This window comes from Gallinula chloropus (assembly GCF_964237585.1).
Source record: "Gallinula chloropus genome assembly, chromosome: 19".
NCBI lineage: Eukaryota > Metazoa > Chordata > Aves > Gruiformes > Rallidae > Gallinula > Gallinula chloropus.
The window spans coordinates 9266988-9282270 of record NC_140104.1 but is presented as its reverse complement, the minus strand read 5'-3'; the positions used below and the strand labels follow the sequence as shown (position 1 = coordinate 9282270).

The window sequence follows — 15283 nt, the reverse complement described above, 5'->3', positions numbered from 1 at the left end:
AGGGCAATACTGTGAGGAAGCCCCACCTGGAGTGTTGTGTCCAGTGCTCCCTGGGATAAAAAAGACAGGGATGTCCTGGAGAGGGTCCAGAGGAGGCTACAGAGATGATGAAGGGCCTGGAGCATCTCCCCTCTGAGGAAAGGCTGAGGGAGCTGGAACTGGAGAGAAGAAGACTAAGGGGGGACCTTCTTAATGTTGATAAACATCTGAAGGATGGGATGCAGGGGGAAATGGGCAGCCCCTTTTCAGTGCTCTGTGGGGACAGGACAAGGGGCAATGGCTGCAAGTTAGAGCATAGGAAGAACTTTTCCCCAGTGAGGGTGCCAGAGCCCTGGGACAGGCTGCCCAGGGGGTTGTGGAGTCTCCATCTCTGGAGATATTCCAGCCCCGTCTGGACGCCGCCCTGTGCAATATGAGCTGGGGAGCTGCTTTGGCAGGGGGGTTGGACCCCAGGAGCTCTCCAGGTCCCTTCCAACCCCTGGGATTCTGTGATTCTGTGATCCTCTTTCTTCAAGCAGTGACTTTTAAGTTGGGGATTTCTCTGGTCCTGACTGAGCTGAGTAATAAAAACCCACCTTCATAGCACTTGGAAATGCTTGTGCTCCCCAACAGGCCCAGAAAATGGTTTGATTTGTTTTATAAATCCCTTATTTTTTGGGTTTTGCATTCATATTAGATTTTTTTAAAAGCCAACCAAACCAACCAACCAACAAACCCTTTCATAATGTGTTTCTGAATTCAGAGGAGATGAACCCCAAACCATGGTGGTGACACTGGGGATTTACAGGGAGTGCTGTGCTCGGGAACTGAGCTGAAGAGAGGAGCCAGGGTGAGCCTGGCTGGTATCAAACTGCTGATCAGATATTTGTGCCAGATGCTGCAGTGGAAACACCCTTTTGTGGAGCAGGATTTGTGCCCAAGAGGCAGCAATGCCAGAAATTTAGAAAAAACAAGGAATTGCAGAGGAACTGAGATGTTTGACTCAGCAACAAGACAGAGTAGATGAAATAAGGATTTCAAAGATCTTGTTACCTTTGCATTGTCTAATTAGCAGATCAGTTTAATTTAACCGCTTGTGCTGTCCAGGAGAGCCAGTACCAGAGAAACAAGCTGCCTGTCCAGGGCTTCAGCCCTCCTGAGCTTTTATTCCATCAACAGCCTGTCCAGGGAACCAAAAGACCCAGCACTGCTTTAACATCTTTAACAATGACATTGATGATGGAACTGAGTGCACCCTCAGCCAGTTTGGGGCTGACACCAAGCTGAGTGGTGTGGGTGACAATACAGAAGGAAAGGAGCCATCCAGAGGGATCCTGACAGGCTGGAAAGGTGGGACTGGGTAAACCTGAAGAGGTTCAACACTGCCAAGTGTGAGGTGTTGCACTTGGGCTGGAGGAATCCCAGACATATTGGGAGAAGAGCTCCTGGGGAGCAGCCCTGCTGAGAAGGACCTGGGTGTGATGGGGGATGAGGAACTTCCCATGAGCCAGCAGTGGCTCTGGCAGCTGGGAAGGGCGATGGGATCCTGGGCTCCATCAGCAGAGGGGTGGCAGCAGGGACAGGGAGGGGATTGTCCCTCTCTGCTCTGCCCTCCTGAGGCCCCAGCTGGAGTCCTGTGTCCAGAGCTGGGGCCCCAATACAAGAAAGATGTGGAACTGTTGGAGAGGGTTCAGAGGAGCCACAAAGATGCTCAGAGGGCTGGAGCAGCTCCCCTACAAAGACCAGTCTATGATTCTGTGATTCCCAGTCAAGGTAATGAAGCTTCCCTTTTCCCCTCCATGCCCTTCTGCACTCAGATTGAGGTACAAGCAGATATTTTGGGTGTTTGGATGGTGCCTGCTGCAGCTGTACAGTTTGTTCTCCAGAAAGTGGGCATTTCTTTAGCTGGAAGCCAGTCAGTTGGCTGCCACCAGCTGAACACACGCTGTTTGTGTTGTGCTGTAGCAATGCCACGAGCTCAAGTTTGTTTTAGCACAGTCATTCTTCTCCAGAGATCTTTGTTACACAGTGAGGGAAAAGATGTGAGCCTTCCTAATTGGGATGTTATCAAAGGCTTTTGATAAGATGGCAAAGCAGCAGCAAGATTTCCTTACTGATGTTCCACCCCCACGTTTTGGGTAAATGTTTTGAAGGGTTTTCTTGCCACCTGCCAATTGGCAGAACAAAGAAAGGGATCCCACACACACAGCCCCACGCTGAGGAACTGGCACCCACCATGCATCAACCCCCATGTCTTGCTGCTCATGACAGACAGAAGGTGCCAAGGATGGTGCTAGATTGGGGCTTTCCAAATCACAGTTAGAAGGCTGGGGATGCTATCACAGAATCCCAGACTGGTCTGGGCTGGAAGGGACCCCAAGGATCAGAGAGTTCCAACCCCCCTGCCACAGGCAGGGACACCAACCTCCAGGCCTGGATATTATTATTTGGAGGAGTCTGGAAAGCCACAAACTGGCAGTCTGGAGCAGGCCATTTGGCAAACAGTCTGTCCTTCTTGGAGCCCAAGTCTGTAATTATGTCCTGGCTCCTCTTGAGAGGAGATGCCAAGATTCCAGTATTAGCAGGTGGCTTGTAACTGAGAGGAACCAAACAACAGGGAACAGTGACTGTTAGGTCACCTGATAGAGTTCTGGAGTTGAGAGATGCAGGTGGGTGAGAGGATTATATGAAAACTAGATGAGAAAGCCCAGCTGGCTTGATGGGAAGCAGTATACCTTGGATGGGAAGCATTATACCTTGGGTGGGAGGAACCACTGCTTCTCCTAAAATATGCCTGTAATACATTGGGATAAACATGAACAAGGTGGCATATTCAGTATTAACATAATCTGTTAGTGTAAAAGCTTGACATGATGCCTTGGAAGGGAAGGTGCAGGGCAAGCTGCACTGGGAGCTTTATTTGCTGGAGACTTCATGTTGCCAAAGCTGGCTTTCACCTAGGATGTCATGTCATCCATGAGAGAGGGCAGTGGGGACTGCATGCCTGGCATTTCATCTTCTACTGCTGATTTGTCATGTCAATTTGTCTAGTGATTTATTGTCTGGTCCTTTCAGGGGATCGTTGTATCCATTCCCAAACAATGAGAAATGGTTTAGAATTTCTAAATTCCTATTTTAGAGTAGCCTGGATTCTGGCTCTTGCACAAAGAGGGGCTGATTCAGTGCCAAAATTTGATTCATAATGAAGAGTGAGGGAAATATGGGAATTAAGGTGTCTGGATACAAGAGGGAATAAATTACCAGGTGATGTCCCTGTCTTGTGGGTGCATGTTCTGCTAATTTCCTGTGGGTGAGTTCACATTCAAGTCTCATTGCTGTTTTTTAATCAGTCCCTCAGACTAATAGCCACTGTTATTTGCCTTCAGCCTAAGGACTTTTTTTTTCCCCTACATGAGACTTTGTTTGTACCACTCGGTCTTGTCTTGTGTGTATGTTACACACTGAATTAAAATAGTCTTGGAGAGGACAGGAACACTCTTGAGGTCCCCTCCAACTCCTGTGATTCTGAGATTCTGTGAGACAGGCAGTGCTCCTCTTCTAAAACACAGGCTGCCACCTGTACCTTGGAGTCCCCACAAGTGTCACCCCTCTGTGCCCTGCTGCTGCGCTTGGCCTCTGCTCAGCCACCGGGCTGGGAATCGCCGGTTCCTCCTGCACGTGGCATTTCCTCACTCCATTCTCCACATTTACACCTTGAATGTCAGATTTTGCTTGTAGCCTCTGCCTGACACCACCTTCCTTAGCAGCAGGGTAGCAGTTTGGAAGCTGCTGCACAACCTTTGACTGTTTCAGGAGCCACTTTGCCTGTGCACACAGCAGTGGGGTTTTATGTTATGCAAATTCCCTGCAGTCTTTGGATATAAACCAGTATTTATGCCTCAACAAAAGGTCATGGCTAAAAACAGAGCTGGACATTTAAATACCCGATGCCTTGAGACTTGTCCCTGCTGCTGCTGCTGCTCTGTCAGGTTTATGAAGAGTAACGTTGTTGGCTGGGCAGTAAATATTAAAATGTGGTTGTTTTACCTGCAGTCATTAAATCTTGCTGAGTTTTAGCAAAAGCTTTTAATGGTGAACTAAACACTGCCATTGCACCTCACTGCTCCCTTGTGTAAGTGCAAACTTGTGTTTGCCTTCCCATAAGGAGGCTTTTTGGCTGTCAGAAGGGGCAGGTTGCCGGAGCCCGTGAACTCGGTGGCACGTGGATCCTTGGTGCGAGCGCAGCCCCGATGCAACAGACCTTGTGTGGGCCCTGGGGCACAGGGTCACACCTTGGATGCAATTACACTTCAGAGGGCAGCAATCTTAGGAGCTTAGAAGCAGGAATGAAGCCCATGCCTCAGATAAAAACCCCACGTTTGAGTTGTTGCTGAATGCTGGCTGGGGTCTCTGCTGGTTTTGTTCTATGAAAAACGTTTCCCCTTTCCCACTCAATACACAGGAATGGAACTTCACACCTCCTTTTGCTGAGAGGTGGGTGAGGCGTAGAGGTTAGCAGGGCTTGATGGAAATTGCAGAATACTGATCACTCCCTCACCTGCTGAGCAATGCTGGTGTGGTCCTGTCGGCATCCTGGGAGGCTTGGTCAGTACAACAAGGTTAGATACCCATGGGTGTGGTCACTGAAGAAGCCAGGGAGAAGATGAAGACCAGGCCAGAAGGGCAACAGGGAGAAGAGAACCCCTGCCAAGCTTCTGATGGCATGAGTTGCACAGGCTCCAGAGTGGCTTGTTGAAGGCTGAAGAGTACAAGGGACATCCCGCTTTGACTGAACTGCCTGTTCCATTTTCAACCTCAAGCATATGTTTGGTGGGAGGTTGTTGAGGGTGTTGTGTTCCCTTCACCATTATTGTGTCTCTCTCTCATCTAAGTAACTCATCATTGTGCCTGTCTCTCCTAGATCTCTGACCTGATACGACAAAGCACAAAGGAGTCCCCAGTCTGGGAGTTCCTCAGCTTGGGGTACGCGCTCATGCTCTGCCCGTTTGTCGTTGTCCTGGGAGGGATGTTCTTCCTGGCCACAGCCCTCTTCTTCCTAAGTGACCGAGCCAAAGCTGAACAACAGTGAGTAACCTGGCAATTGCAGATGGGGAGGTACTGCACCCTGTTTTCTCTCTTGAACGTTATGCTTGTCCTCTTTCCCTGGCCATGGTCTGTAGAGGTAAAGGATGCCGTGTGGTGTGTTGAGAACCTCAGCTCAGCAGAGTGCATGAGGCTGCACGAAGCACAGGGGCTTGGGTCATGCTGGCTGGGCATCCTTTACATGCTTCTGCTCTGGCAGATCTCAGTTGTTGGCTGTATGGCCGGGAGGGGAGCACAGTATTTGAGGTCACAGGCTCCCTTTTACCCTTGTGTGAGCATGCCACAGCCCAGAGTGTTGGTTGGTCAGGGCTGCTAGGTGAAGAGCAGGAGATACTTTCCAGAGCTCGGTGGTCAGCGTTGAGCCTGCAGCCTCGTGCCAGCCTCCTGTGCCCTGCTCACTGTCTCCAATACACAGGAAGCAAGCTGTGTGTGGGGACAGACCTGCTCAGGGGTGGCTGTAGTAAAGACAGGCTTTTCCCAGTCCCTTCTTGCAGCTTCTAAAAAAAAAGCTACTGTTTTTCAGTAAAGAGACCGATTCGGATCACCTCACAGTTGGCAACTACAGTAATTCAGAAGACGCTTCCACATGACATACAAACTCCTGGGGTTAGTCTCTTTCTCATCATTGTCAAAAAATTTAGAGTGTTTATGTGTAATGTCATGCTGAATATGTGGGTAGGGGACTGATCTGGTGTTGGCTATAGGTTGCCTTTGCCTTTCTCCTTGGAGGAGACAGGCAGACACATTCCGCAGGCGTTACCGGCCCATCGCACTCCTGCAGCCAGAGGGAGCAGAGCACACCTCGTTGTACCTTCAGGAGAAGGGCCCTGGTGTATCCCTGTCGCTGGATGTAGTGCAACTAGAGGGAAAATATGATGTTTGGGCGTTGATGGAAGTGTGTGAACAGTTTGGGTGATACCTTCTGGCTCAGACTCTCATATCAGATGGACGCAAGAGCTTTGGAAGCAGTGCTACAGATGGTGCTCTGCCCTCTAGGAGCTGTTCCACCTTCCTTTTACTAAGATGCACAAATACCAGAGTAAGGAAGGGTTTTTTGTCTCCTGGTGCCTTTAGATCTATACAGTCCCCCTATACTGAGATGTTTCAAAGAAGTATGGTGAGATGTATGGCAAACCAAGGCCTCCTTGTGAATGTTGGGAAGGAGGTTAAGTCCTGCACAGCTGAACTTCAGTGTGCCTGTGGAGATGTGACGTGGCTGATGTGTGCCTGGCTTGTTATCTGCATCTAAGGGCTTTCAGTTGCAAGAAGTGAGATTGGAGATTAGATGTTAGGAGGAACTTCTGCAAAGAAAAAAAGGAGGTAAATGCTACAGTAGATTATTTGGAGAAGCTGCTGTGTGTTTCTGAAGGCCTCCCTGGCTCAGTCTTGAGGCAGGAGGATGGGAGTTCTCTGGTGGCTTTCCAGCCTGACTTCTGTCACTGTGCTCTGTGTAAGCTAATGCAAGGCTAAGTAGTGATCCATCCCCTGGGCACACAGCAAGAGGAATGTAAGCTTCTAGGTGCTCAGGGTGGCTTTGTTCTTGCAAGGAACCAGAAGTTGGATGTGGTGACAGGGTGTAGTCACACAGTGCAGCAGATGAAATCCCCCTCATGTAGCCATAGGTTGGCTGACTCTGCTTGGGTGCCAGTGTTGGTGTGTGTTACAGGCTGCTCACCAGAACACCAGCTCTGCAGTAGTGTTACTGTGGGAGGGAGATTGCATTCCATGGCTCTGCTTTCTCCTGCATACAAGTGTTGGTATCTGCCTGCTGCTCTCTGGTCCAGGCAGCCTTGGTTGTACTGTGTTCACAGAATTGTATAATCACCTGGGTTGCAAGAGACCCATCTGACCATCAAGTCCAGCCACAGCCTAACCCTGCCTAGCCCACCTCTTAAAGGCTTCATCTCAGCACTCTGACATGCTGAATAGGTGGGTAGGGGACTGGTCTGGTGTTGGCTATAGGTTGCCTTTGCCTTTCTCCTGGGAGGATGGGATACACACAGACACACACCACAGGCATTAACAGCCCATCACACTCCTGCAGCCAGAGCCAGCCTTTTAAACACCTCCAGGGATGGGGACTCCACCACCTCCCTGGGCAGCCTATTTCATCTTCAGGACATGCCAGCTTCCCAAACAGTCACTGGTCCACTGTTCTGCTGAGGAGACCAGTGAACCCCTCGGCAATGGGGAGAGCTTGTTTGCTGTTAGCTCTGTGTTACCTGTGAGAGAGGAAAGACCCCAGAGCATTTTGCTATTAGCAGCTTAAAACTCCATGCTAGCTCCTGCTCCTTCAGCGAGCTCCCCCTGTGTGACAGACCATCTGCCCTTTGGCAAGGCTGTCTCTCTGCCTTGGAGCCTCCCTCATATCCCACCTGCCACTTGCTGGGTACAGGGCAGCATGGCTTCCTCAAGATGCCTTGTTTTCCCTCTGCAGCCAATCCTGCTGCTGGGACAATAGGGCTTGGAAATGAGCTTTGCCAAAAGAAATCAATTAACCTGCAGGGATCCCAATGGCTGGTGTCACACGCCAGAGATTAAACCCATTCATCACCCCTGGGGTCAGGGCAGGCAGGGCAGAAGCTACAGACCCCTCTAATGAACCAGTGTGGAAGCAGAGGGTTGGAACACTGCACTGCACAGCCCTGCCCCTGGAAACTAAGCTTTCCCTGCTTGAAATTAAGCTTTCCCTGCTTTAATTTCCACGCTTCTGCCAAAAGTGGCTCAGGGTTTTATTGCTGGGATTTTGTTCCTTTGTTTGTTCCTTTGTGTACTGGTGTCTGGGTGTTTGGTTAGAGATAATTTCTCCTTCCAGGCAGGACAGGGGATCAGGATAGCAACCTCTCTTTCCTGTAAAGCTTCCCCCAGTTTCCACCACACTTCCTTTCAGACACAGAGTTTCCAGGCTTTCAGTGCCTCGTGACTTTTTCACACATCACTTTTTATCACTGCCACAATTCCTGGCATAGTTGGTAGATGACTTCTTGAAACCGGAATTCCCAGTCAGTAAGGCTGCCCCCCCTCACAAAAAACACTCAGGAGAGACTTTTTTTACTGCAGATCATGTTTTTTAAAAAACAAAGTGTCACAATTCTTTTAGAACCATTGTCATGTTCAGAAGCCTGACAGCTTCAACAGGCTTTTAGTAAGTTCAGTACCAGCAGAGGACACGATCCTGTGCATACCCTGTAACAGAATCCAATCCTTTTCAGTCTAATTTTTAAAACACAAATTTAATCCCACCCTTCCCAAATGGTAAGAGAGAGAAAAGGCCTAAGATTGGTTTCTGTTAGAGCTCTCAGGCATCAGTAACAATAAATACTTCCGTTCTTTTTTTAAACCACTCAGCTACAATTCCTGCTGTGATTTCACTCCACTATTGTTCCTTTCCCCTTCTGGAGAACTGCAGAGGAGGGTTAGAGCAGTCAGATTTTATTTCCAAACACGACTGCACTCTGTGGTGTGTTTCCTACCTGCTGATGAAGATCTGTGGCACCCAAACTATTCCCTGAGACCCTCTGGCAGACGATACGCACGTGTAGAGTCTTGCCATGGCAGAGCCCTACAGAAACAGATCAGGAATCAAATGAATCACAGACTCACAGAATCCCAGGGGTTGGAAGGGACCTGGAGAGCTCATGGGGTCCAACCCCCCTGCCAAAGCAGCTCCCCAGAGCTCATACTGCACAGGGTGGTGTCCAGACAGGGCTGGAATATCTCCAGAGATGGAGACTCCACAACCCCCTGGGCAGCCTGTCCCAGGGCTCTGGCACCCTCACTGGGGAAAAGTTCTTCCTATGCTCTAACTTGCAGCCATTGCCCCTTGTCCTGTCCCCACAGAGCACTGAAAAGGGGCTGCCCATTTCCCCCTGCATCCCATCCTTCAGATATTTATCAACATTAAGAAGATCCCCCCTTAGTCTTCTTCTCTCCAGGCTGAACAGCCACAGCTCACTCAGCCTTTCCTCAGAGGGGAGATGCTCCAGGCCCTTCATCATCTCTGTAGCCTCCTCTGGACTCTCTCCAGGACATCCCTGGCTTTTTTTATCCCAGGGAGCCCAGCACAGGACACAACACTGCAGGTGGGGCCTGACCAGGGCAGAGCAGAGGGGGAGGATCCCCTCCTGTGACCTGCTGGCCACACTCCTCTTGATGCCCCCAGGATCCCATTGTCTCTCTCAGCCCCCAGGGCACACTGCTGGCTCATGGCCACCCTGTCATCTACCAGGACCCCCAGGTCTTTCTCCACAGAGCTCCTCTCCAGCAGCTCACCCCCAGCCTGTACTGACTTCTATTCCTTAGCTCCATCGGTGATACCTGTGCAGCCTTGGCAGGTATCAGGTGGAAGGCAGCTCTCAGAGGTCAGGAGTACTGCAGGGACTTGGCTTGTTACAAGTAAAAGCTCAGCACTACTGAGAATTGTGCCCCTGTCTCTGGCCTCTTCCTCCCTCATAATGCAGATAAAGGGGGAAAAACAAAGCTTCACTCTAGAAAGCTGCAGAAGAAATGCCCTACATTGGTACTTAAGAAGCAGCAGCTTCATCAGCAAGTGGGAAGAGTGTGTTGGGTTTATTAGGAGACAGACAAAAAAGGCTCTTTCCCCAAGCTGTGAGAGCTCTTGGGTGCCAGGTCATTCTACATCTCTGGAGTGTAATTAGTGTGTAAGGTAAGTCTCTGCAGGGCCGGCAGCAGAAGTGCTGGGCATCTGGAGCTGTGCTGAGCCCTGATGCTGTGTCTCTGCACGGGTAAGGCCCGGCAGGACCGGGGATGCTCAGTGGCAGGCTGGGTCTGCACTCCTGTCTCCAACAGTGGCCACTCCCAGCTGTGACTGAGATAAAAACCCAAACTCACTCTGACTGTTCCTGAGAATCCCCACCCTGTGCAGGACAGGCTCCCTCAAAGGATTTCTTTTTGGTTTTTTAATTAATCCCTGGGTTTATACCTGGAAGCATGAGGTTTTTCTGGCTTTTCCCCGTAGCCTTCCAAGAGGTGCAGAAGGATGCTCTGGATGCACAGCCAAATTTTAGGAGTGTTCAGTCCCTCTCTGCATGATACGTGCTGGGTATTTTCACCAGAGATACAGCAGTGCAGATCAGGCAGCAGGATGCAACTGCAGTGTGTATCCCTGGTGCAGACAGGGACAGGAATAAATCTCTGCACTGATGCAGCTGCTCAAAAGAAAAGAATAGAAGTATTTAACTAGTTACCACTCAGCACTTGAGAGAGACCTGCAAGTCTAAATGGTTCACCCATTTGTTTACATGACAAGAAGCAGGGTCCTTAAACACCTCTAGTAGGTTTTTCTTCCTCCTAAAATTAAAATGAAACATTTAATAATAATAATAATAAAAAAACCTCAGACTTACTCTTACCACACATTTGATCAGGTGTGGAAACTCCTGCCGAGTAGCAGTGCTGATGAATGTTTCATTTTGAAAGGGGTGGGTACAGACACTGGAAAGCAAATCCTCATTGCAGGCTAGATAGAGTGCAAGCCACTGAAAGAACAAGCCCAAGTCCACACACCTTTTCCCTGTCTTAAACACAGCACATCTGCAAATTGCATTAGAGGAAAATGAGAATAATCCATTTTCAGGCTCTGCCTCCTGTCAGGCTTATTTTTAGCCTTTTCTAGAACAAGCTATAAAATGATCTTCCAGTTCTCCTCTTGCAGCAATTTGAAAGTGTGTCTGACCTTATTTTTTGCTTTACAGATTCTATTATGTGGGGCAGGGGAAGGACTCACAGAGTTGCCAACCCTCTTCTCTCTGCTTTTTCTCTGGCAGCAGTTAGAGACAGAAAGGACCCCTCAGACAACCTCATGTTGTTACCAGCAAAGGATGGAGTCCCCTCCAGTAATGGTGTCATGGGTCTTCAGCTGGCATGTTAGACCAGTTCTGCCCTGTGTTATTAGAGGGAAAGGTCCTTCCCATTGATTCATCTGTTGCTTAGATCATTGCTAAAGCTTTGTTATTAATTCCAAGGTGGATTTTGGGCCAGCAAGTGGATTTTACCAATTCCCGTAAAGGGATAGTTGAGGAACAGTTTGCTCCCTGCTCATATTCAGCTGATTTAGGGGAAATAATATGAGAGATCTGCTTGTTTTTTAGTTTATAAAAGAAGAGCAGTAATTTAACATTTCCTACAGTGATATAAACTCACAGTGCTTTTTTAGCACAGATAAGATGTCCTTGGCCTTTAAAGGCATGTGAACTTACAGCAAAAAGCCCAGATTAGGATGCAGAGGATCTGAGATGCTGGTAGAAGAGTGGCAAGGAGAGTGTTCTGGATATCTGAGAGTGGCATGATAAAGATGCATGGACTGCAGATGGAATAAAATTAGACTATTAGATGGTTTATATGGAATTGAAGGGTCAGGAATACGAAGGGAAGAGGTAGGGAGAATCTAAGTGGGTTTATTATTGCTGGAAAAAGCTCGCTGGGTTTTTTTCCTCCCCTGTTCACTAGCCATGTTTGCAACTCCATAAATGGAGCTAACAAAGGATGTTAAAAAAAGCTTGGGACCTGCTGCAGTTTAGATGCTGGTTTGCTGCTTGAGTTGCTGGTTTCATGCAGATGGAAAGCATATGGCCTCAGAGGGCACGGAGCCGCTCTGCGTCGACCTGCGCGTGTCCTCAACGCTGGGTTGGAGGATACCAAAGGTCAGCTTGGCTGCTCACTGACACTTTGAGCTCAGTTGTGGTCCTCACACAGAATGCTCACAGCACTTGGAATGCCCTGTTCAGGCTGGCAGCAGGAGCTTTGCTTAAGCACAGGCAGAAGGACTGAGCCAGCTGGTGCTGGCACAGCCCCGCTGCGAGCTGCAGAACAGGCTGCAGGGAGCGTCACAGGTCCCCAAGCCCATCGTGCATACTGTCCTTCTGGGGTTAATCTCCTGTGCCATGCAGAAAGGAAAGTCTAATCATAGAATCCCAGACTGGTCTGGGTTGGAAGGGACCCCCAAGGATCACACAGTTCCAACCCCCCTGCCATAGGCAGGGCCACCAACCTCCAGGCCTGGAGCTACACAAGGGGGTATCCACCCCCTCTCTGGGCAGCCTGTTCTGCAGAAGTCATACAGCTGTGGAGGTAGAAATGATGATCCTCAGCTGCAGGCAGCAGCATCAGGTTTGAAGGGTTGTGCAGAGCTTCAGCAGCAGGGTTTGCCTGGGCTGCTACACGTCACTGATGTGCAGGTGGAGAGTGTCATTGGCTATGCAGCTTTGACCCCCAATCCCCCCAGCCCTTAACTAGCTGTATCTGAGAGATTGGGTTTTCACAGAATCCAGGCCATAGTGACCCTTCAAGGGTATCTGTCTGTTGAAACATCACCTAGAACATCTGGTGTCAGTGTGTTCACAAGGCCTCTTCCAAACACAGCTTGCCTTGGGGTACTTGTAAAAGACCCAGCTGGCTTCTGGCAGAGCTGGGTGCTTGGGTCTGGTGTTCCCCATCAGCATGTGTTCAGCATTAGTCAGCAGATCTTTCTCCAAGGCTGCTGTCACCAGGCCTGTCAGCACTTCCCAAGCAGGGTTTCAAAACTTCCTTGAACAGAAGTTTACCCCCCACACACAGCGTCTGCAAGAGTTCAGATGGGGAGGAAGGTGCTGAAGGGTGCCACTGGTGTTACACCAGTACCCCTGCCTGAAGTGCTGCTTCCAGGGGGCCTGTCCTGGCACCCTGCAGGGCATCTCAGAAACAGAGCCCCCCACAGCGACGTGAAGGAATCACAGGCAGAAGCTGCTGCTCAGCACAGTCCTCCAGCTGCCCCTGTATCTCTGACATCTGCTGAATGAGCTCCTGCTCGTCACAGAATGAGTTATTTGCAGGCTGGAAGGACCCCACCAGAGCATTTTAGTGTTGGCTGTAAAAGTTAAGTGATGTTCAGTACAGCAGGCCATAAAAATTAGGACATTATTTCCTAGTTCTGCTTCTCTGTTACAAAAAACAGAGCTGGACTTGTTTAGATCACCAGGAAACAGGACTGTTGGGAAGCTGTAGGATGCTGAAGTGTGTGTGCTGAGTTACATATGAAACTGAACTGGTCTCCTCCTTGGCATCCTGTTACTTGCTTGAGTCTGAGCTGATGACCAGGGAGGAGTCATGGAGCTCAGACATTGGGTAGCCTGTATTTTACAGAGTCAGTGGGACATATATCCCCCCACTGCCACTCACAACTTCACTCTGAAGTGCTGGGAGAGATGGAACTGCAGGTGAGAAGGGACATCTGGGGTTTGTTCTTGCTGGCATGGGGGTGGAGTGGAGCGTTCTCCAAGGATGTGAGCAGCAAAAGCTCTTTCAGATGCCCTGTGAGGCTGAGGTGGTGCCAGGTACTGTGCAGCAGTGTGGCTGGACCACAAACCCTAATGCCCAGTATCTGTCAGCTCAGTGAGCAGCTGGACTGGAAGGCAGAGTCTGCTCAGCACAATCCTGCAACAAAGTAGAGGACAGCTGACCTGTAAAGGATCCTGGCTGCTCTTGTGTTACCTTAAATTCATCCTCTTTTCCTTACACAGTTCTCTGACTGGCTGAGGTGCTGTGAGATTAGATCCCTTTTACACAGTATAAATATTTAACAGCTCTAGAGCATGTAGTTTAATACTGAACAGCCAGTCTCATAAATACTTCAGAATTATAGATGCTGTCCCACTGCATGGAAATGGCTTGATAGGATCTAGAGGAAATACCCAGGTTTGACAGGAGAGGAAGAGATGGGGTTAGCAGGAGTCAGCCACGTTTTTAACTGCTGGAGGAGCCCATAAAACCAGCCCAAAAAGTTGTACAGCTTCTGTTCTTGAAAGGCAATCAGGGTAAGTTTCCCCCCCCCCTCAGGAAATAACCAAGTGGTTCCCACCCTGCTCCCTTCAGGGAATGAAAACATTCACAATCTTAAGAAAACACTGCAGAGAAAATAAAACAACTTAGGACCCACTGTTCAGTCAGCAGAAATCCCCATGTAGGAAGTGACAATCTATTCAGGGTGGGATTAGAGTTATTAGAAAGACAAGTGGGATTTAAAGAGGGATTTAGATGCTCTTGAGCCTTGTTAGCTCAAGTCCATGTGCTACTTTTTACCACCTAAGAGAATCTAAACTTCATTATTAGTGGTTTTGCTTTAAAAAAATAAAAACCTGGGAGCTGACCTGTAGCCAAGTGGGAGCTGAGCCTGGCTGGAACCAGGCTGGAACCAGGCTGGAACCAGGCTGGAACCAGGCTGGGCAGAGCCAGGGACCCCCAGCACGGGGCTCCAGAGAGAGTGAGGGGCATCTGTGCTCTCTGGGCTCTGGAAGGTGCTTTCAGCTCTGTCCTCTGCCCACGAGCTTCCTATGTGAGCCCTGGAGGTCACTCCTCTCCCCAGCAAATTCACAACTCCACGTGGGGTCTAATTTCCCATGAAATCTTCCAAATGCTTTGCAGGTTGGCCCCTCTCAGCCTCTGTTCCCACCAGTAACAGGGAGATAACACAGAGGTTGAGAGCAGCGTGTTAAGGTGCAGAGAACGAGCAGCTCTTGGCACACCCTAAGGACTTATCTGGGAGGTACTTTTTAGCCTGTGGGAAGATGAACTCTTAAGCAGTACAGGAAGGAAAGGCTTCTGTCAGTGTTGCCAGTGAGTTTTCTGGGCTAAAGTAATGGCCAAAGGCTTTTGGGACCTTCCCAAATCCTTGTCAATTAGAGTCAGTGATGTTACTGCTCTCTGGCCCCCCTGCAAAAGGGTTTCAGCTTTATGCCACTGTGCAGGACAGTTACTAATGCCCTGGCTCCTTAGAAACTGTTAAGCAACAAGAACCTGGGTTTAAGAGGCTGGGCTGTTTTTAGGAGTCTGCTTCTTGGCAAAGTCCAGCTCTCACATGTCACGTTTGTTTTCCCTTCACCAGGGTGAATCAGCTTGTGATGCCACCAGCCTCTGTGAAAGTCTGAGATGGTGAGTGACACAGACCCTCAATTGCTCTCTCAAGTTACCCATCTGCCTACCAGGGCTCAACTCAAGTGTCTCTTGTTGCACTGAGTTGCTTCCAGAAACCTAGTGCTCCCTTCTTTGAGCAGGTGGGACCCTGCAGCCCCTATGGCCTGGCCCAGCACCCAGCAGTTAGCACACATCTGGGCCTCACAAATGGCCATTCCTGGCATATCCCACGTTTTCCTGGAGAAAAATGCTTTCTGACAGCATTGCTGGGCCTGTCCCCACTGTAACCCTGGGG

General features: G+C 49.5%; 1 protein-coding gene across 1 annotated transcript in view; it reads left to right on the top strand.

Moving 5' to 3' along the window:
- Positions 1-15002, top strand: part of LOC311199131 (sphingosine-1-phosphate transporter SPNS2-like) — a gene marked incomplete at both ends in the record, with an annotated part of 116208 nt that extends 101206 nt beyond the window's left edge. Inside the window, 2 exons of the mRNA XM_084273176.1 lie at positions 4901-5064; positions 14960-15002. Of these exons, the coding sequence (XP_084129302.1) occupies positions 4901-5064; positions 14960-15002 (207 nt within the window). The remainder of the gene's footprint in view (positions 1-4900; positions 5065-14959) is intronic.
- Between the last annotated feature and the right edge of the window lie 281 nt (positions 15003-15283).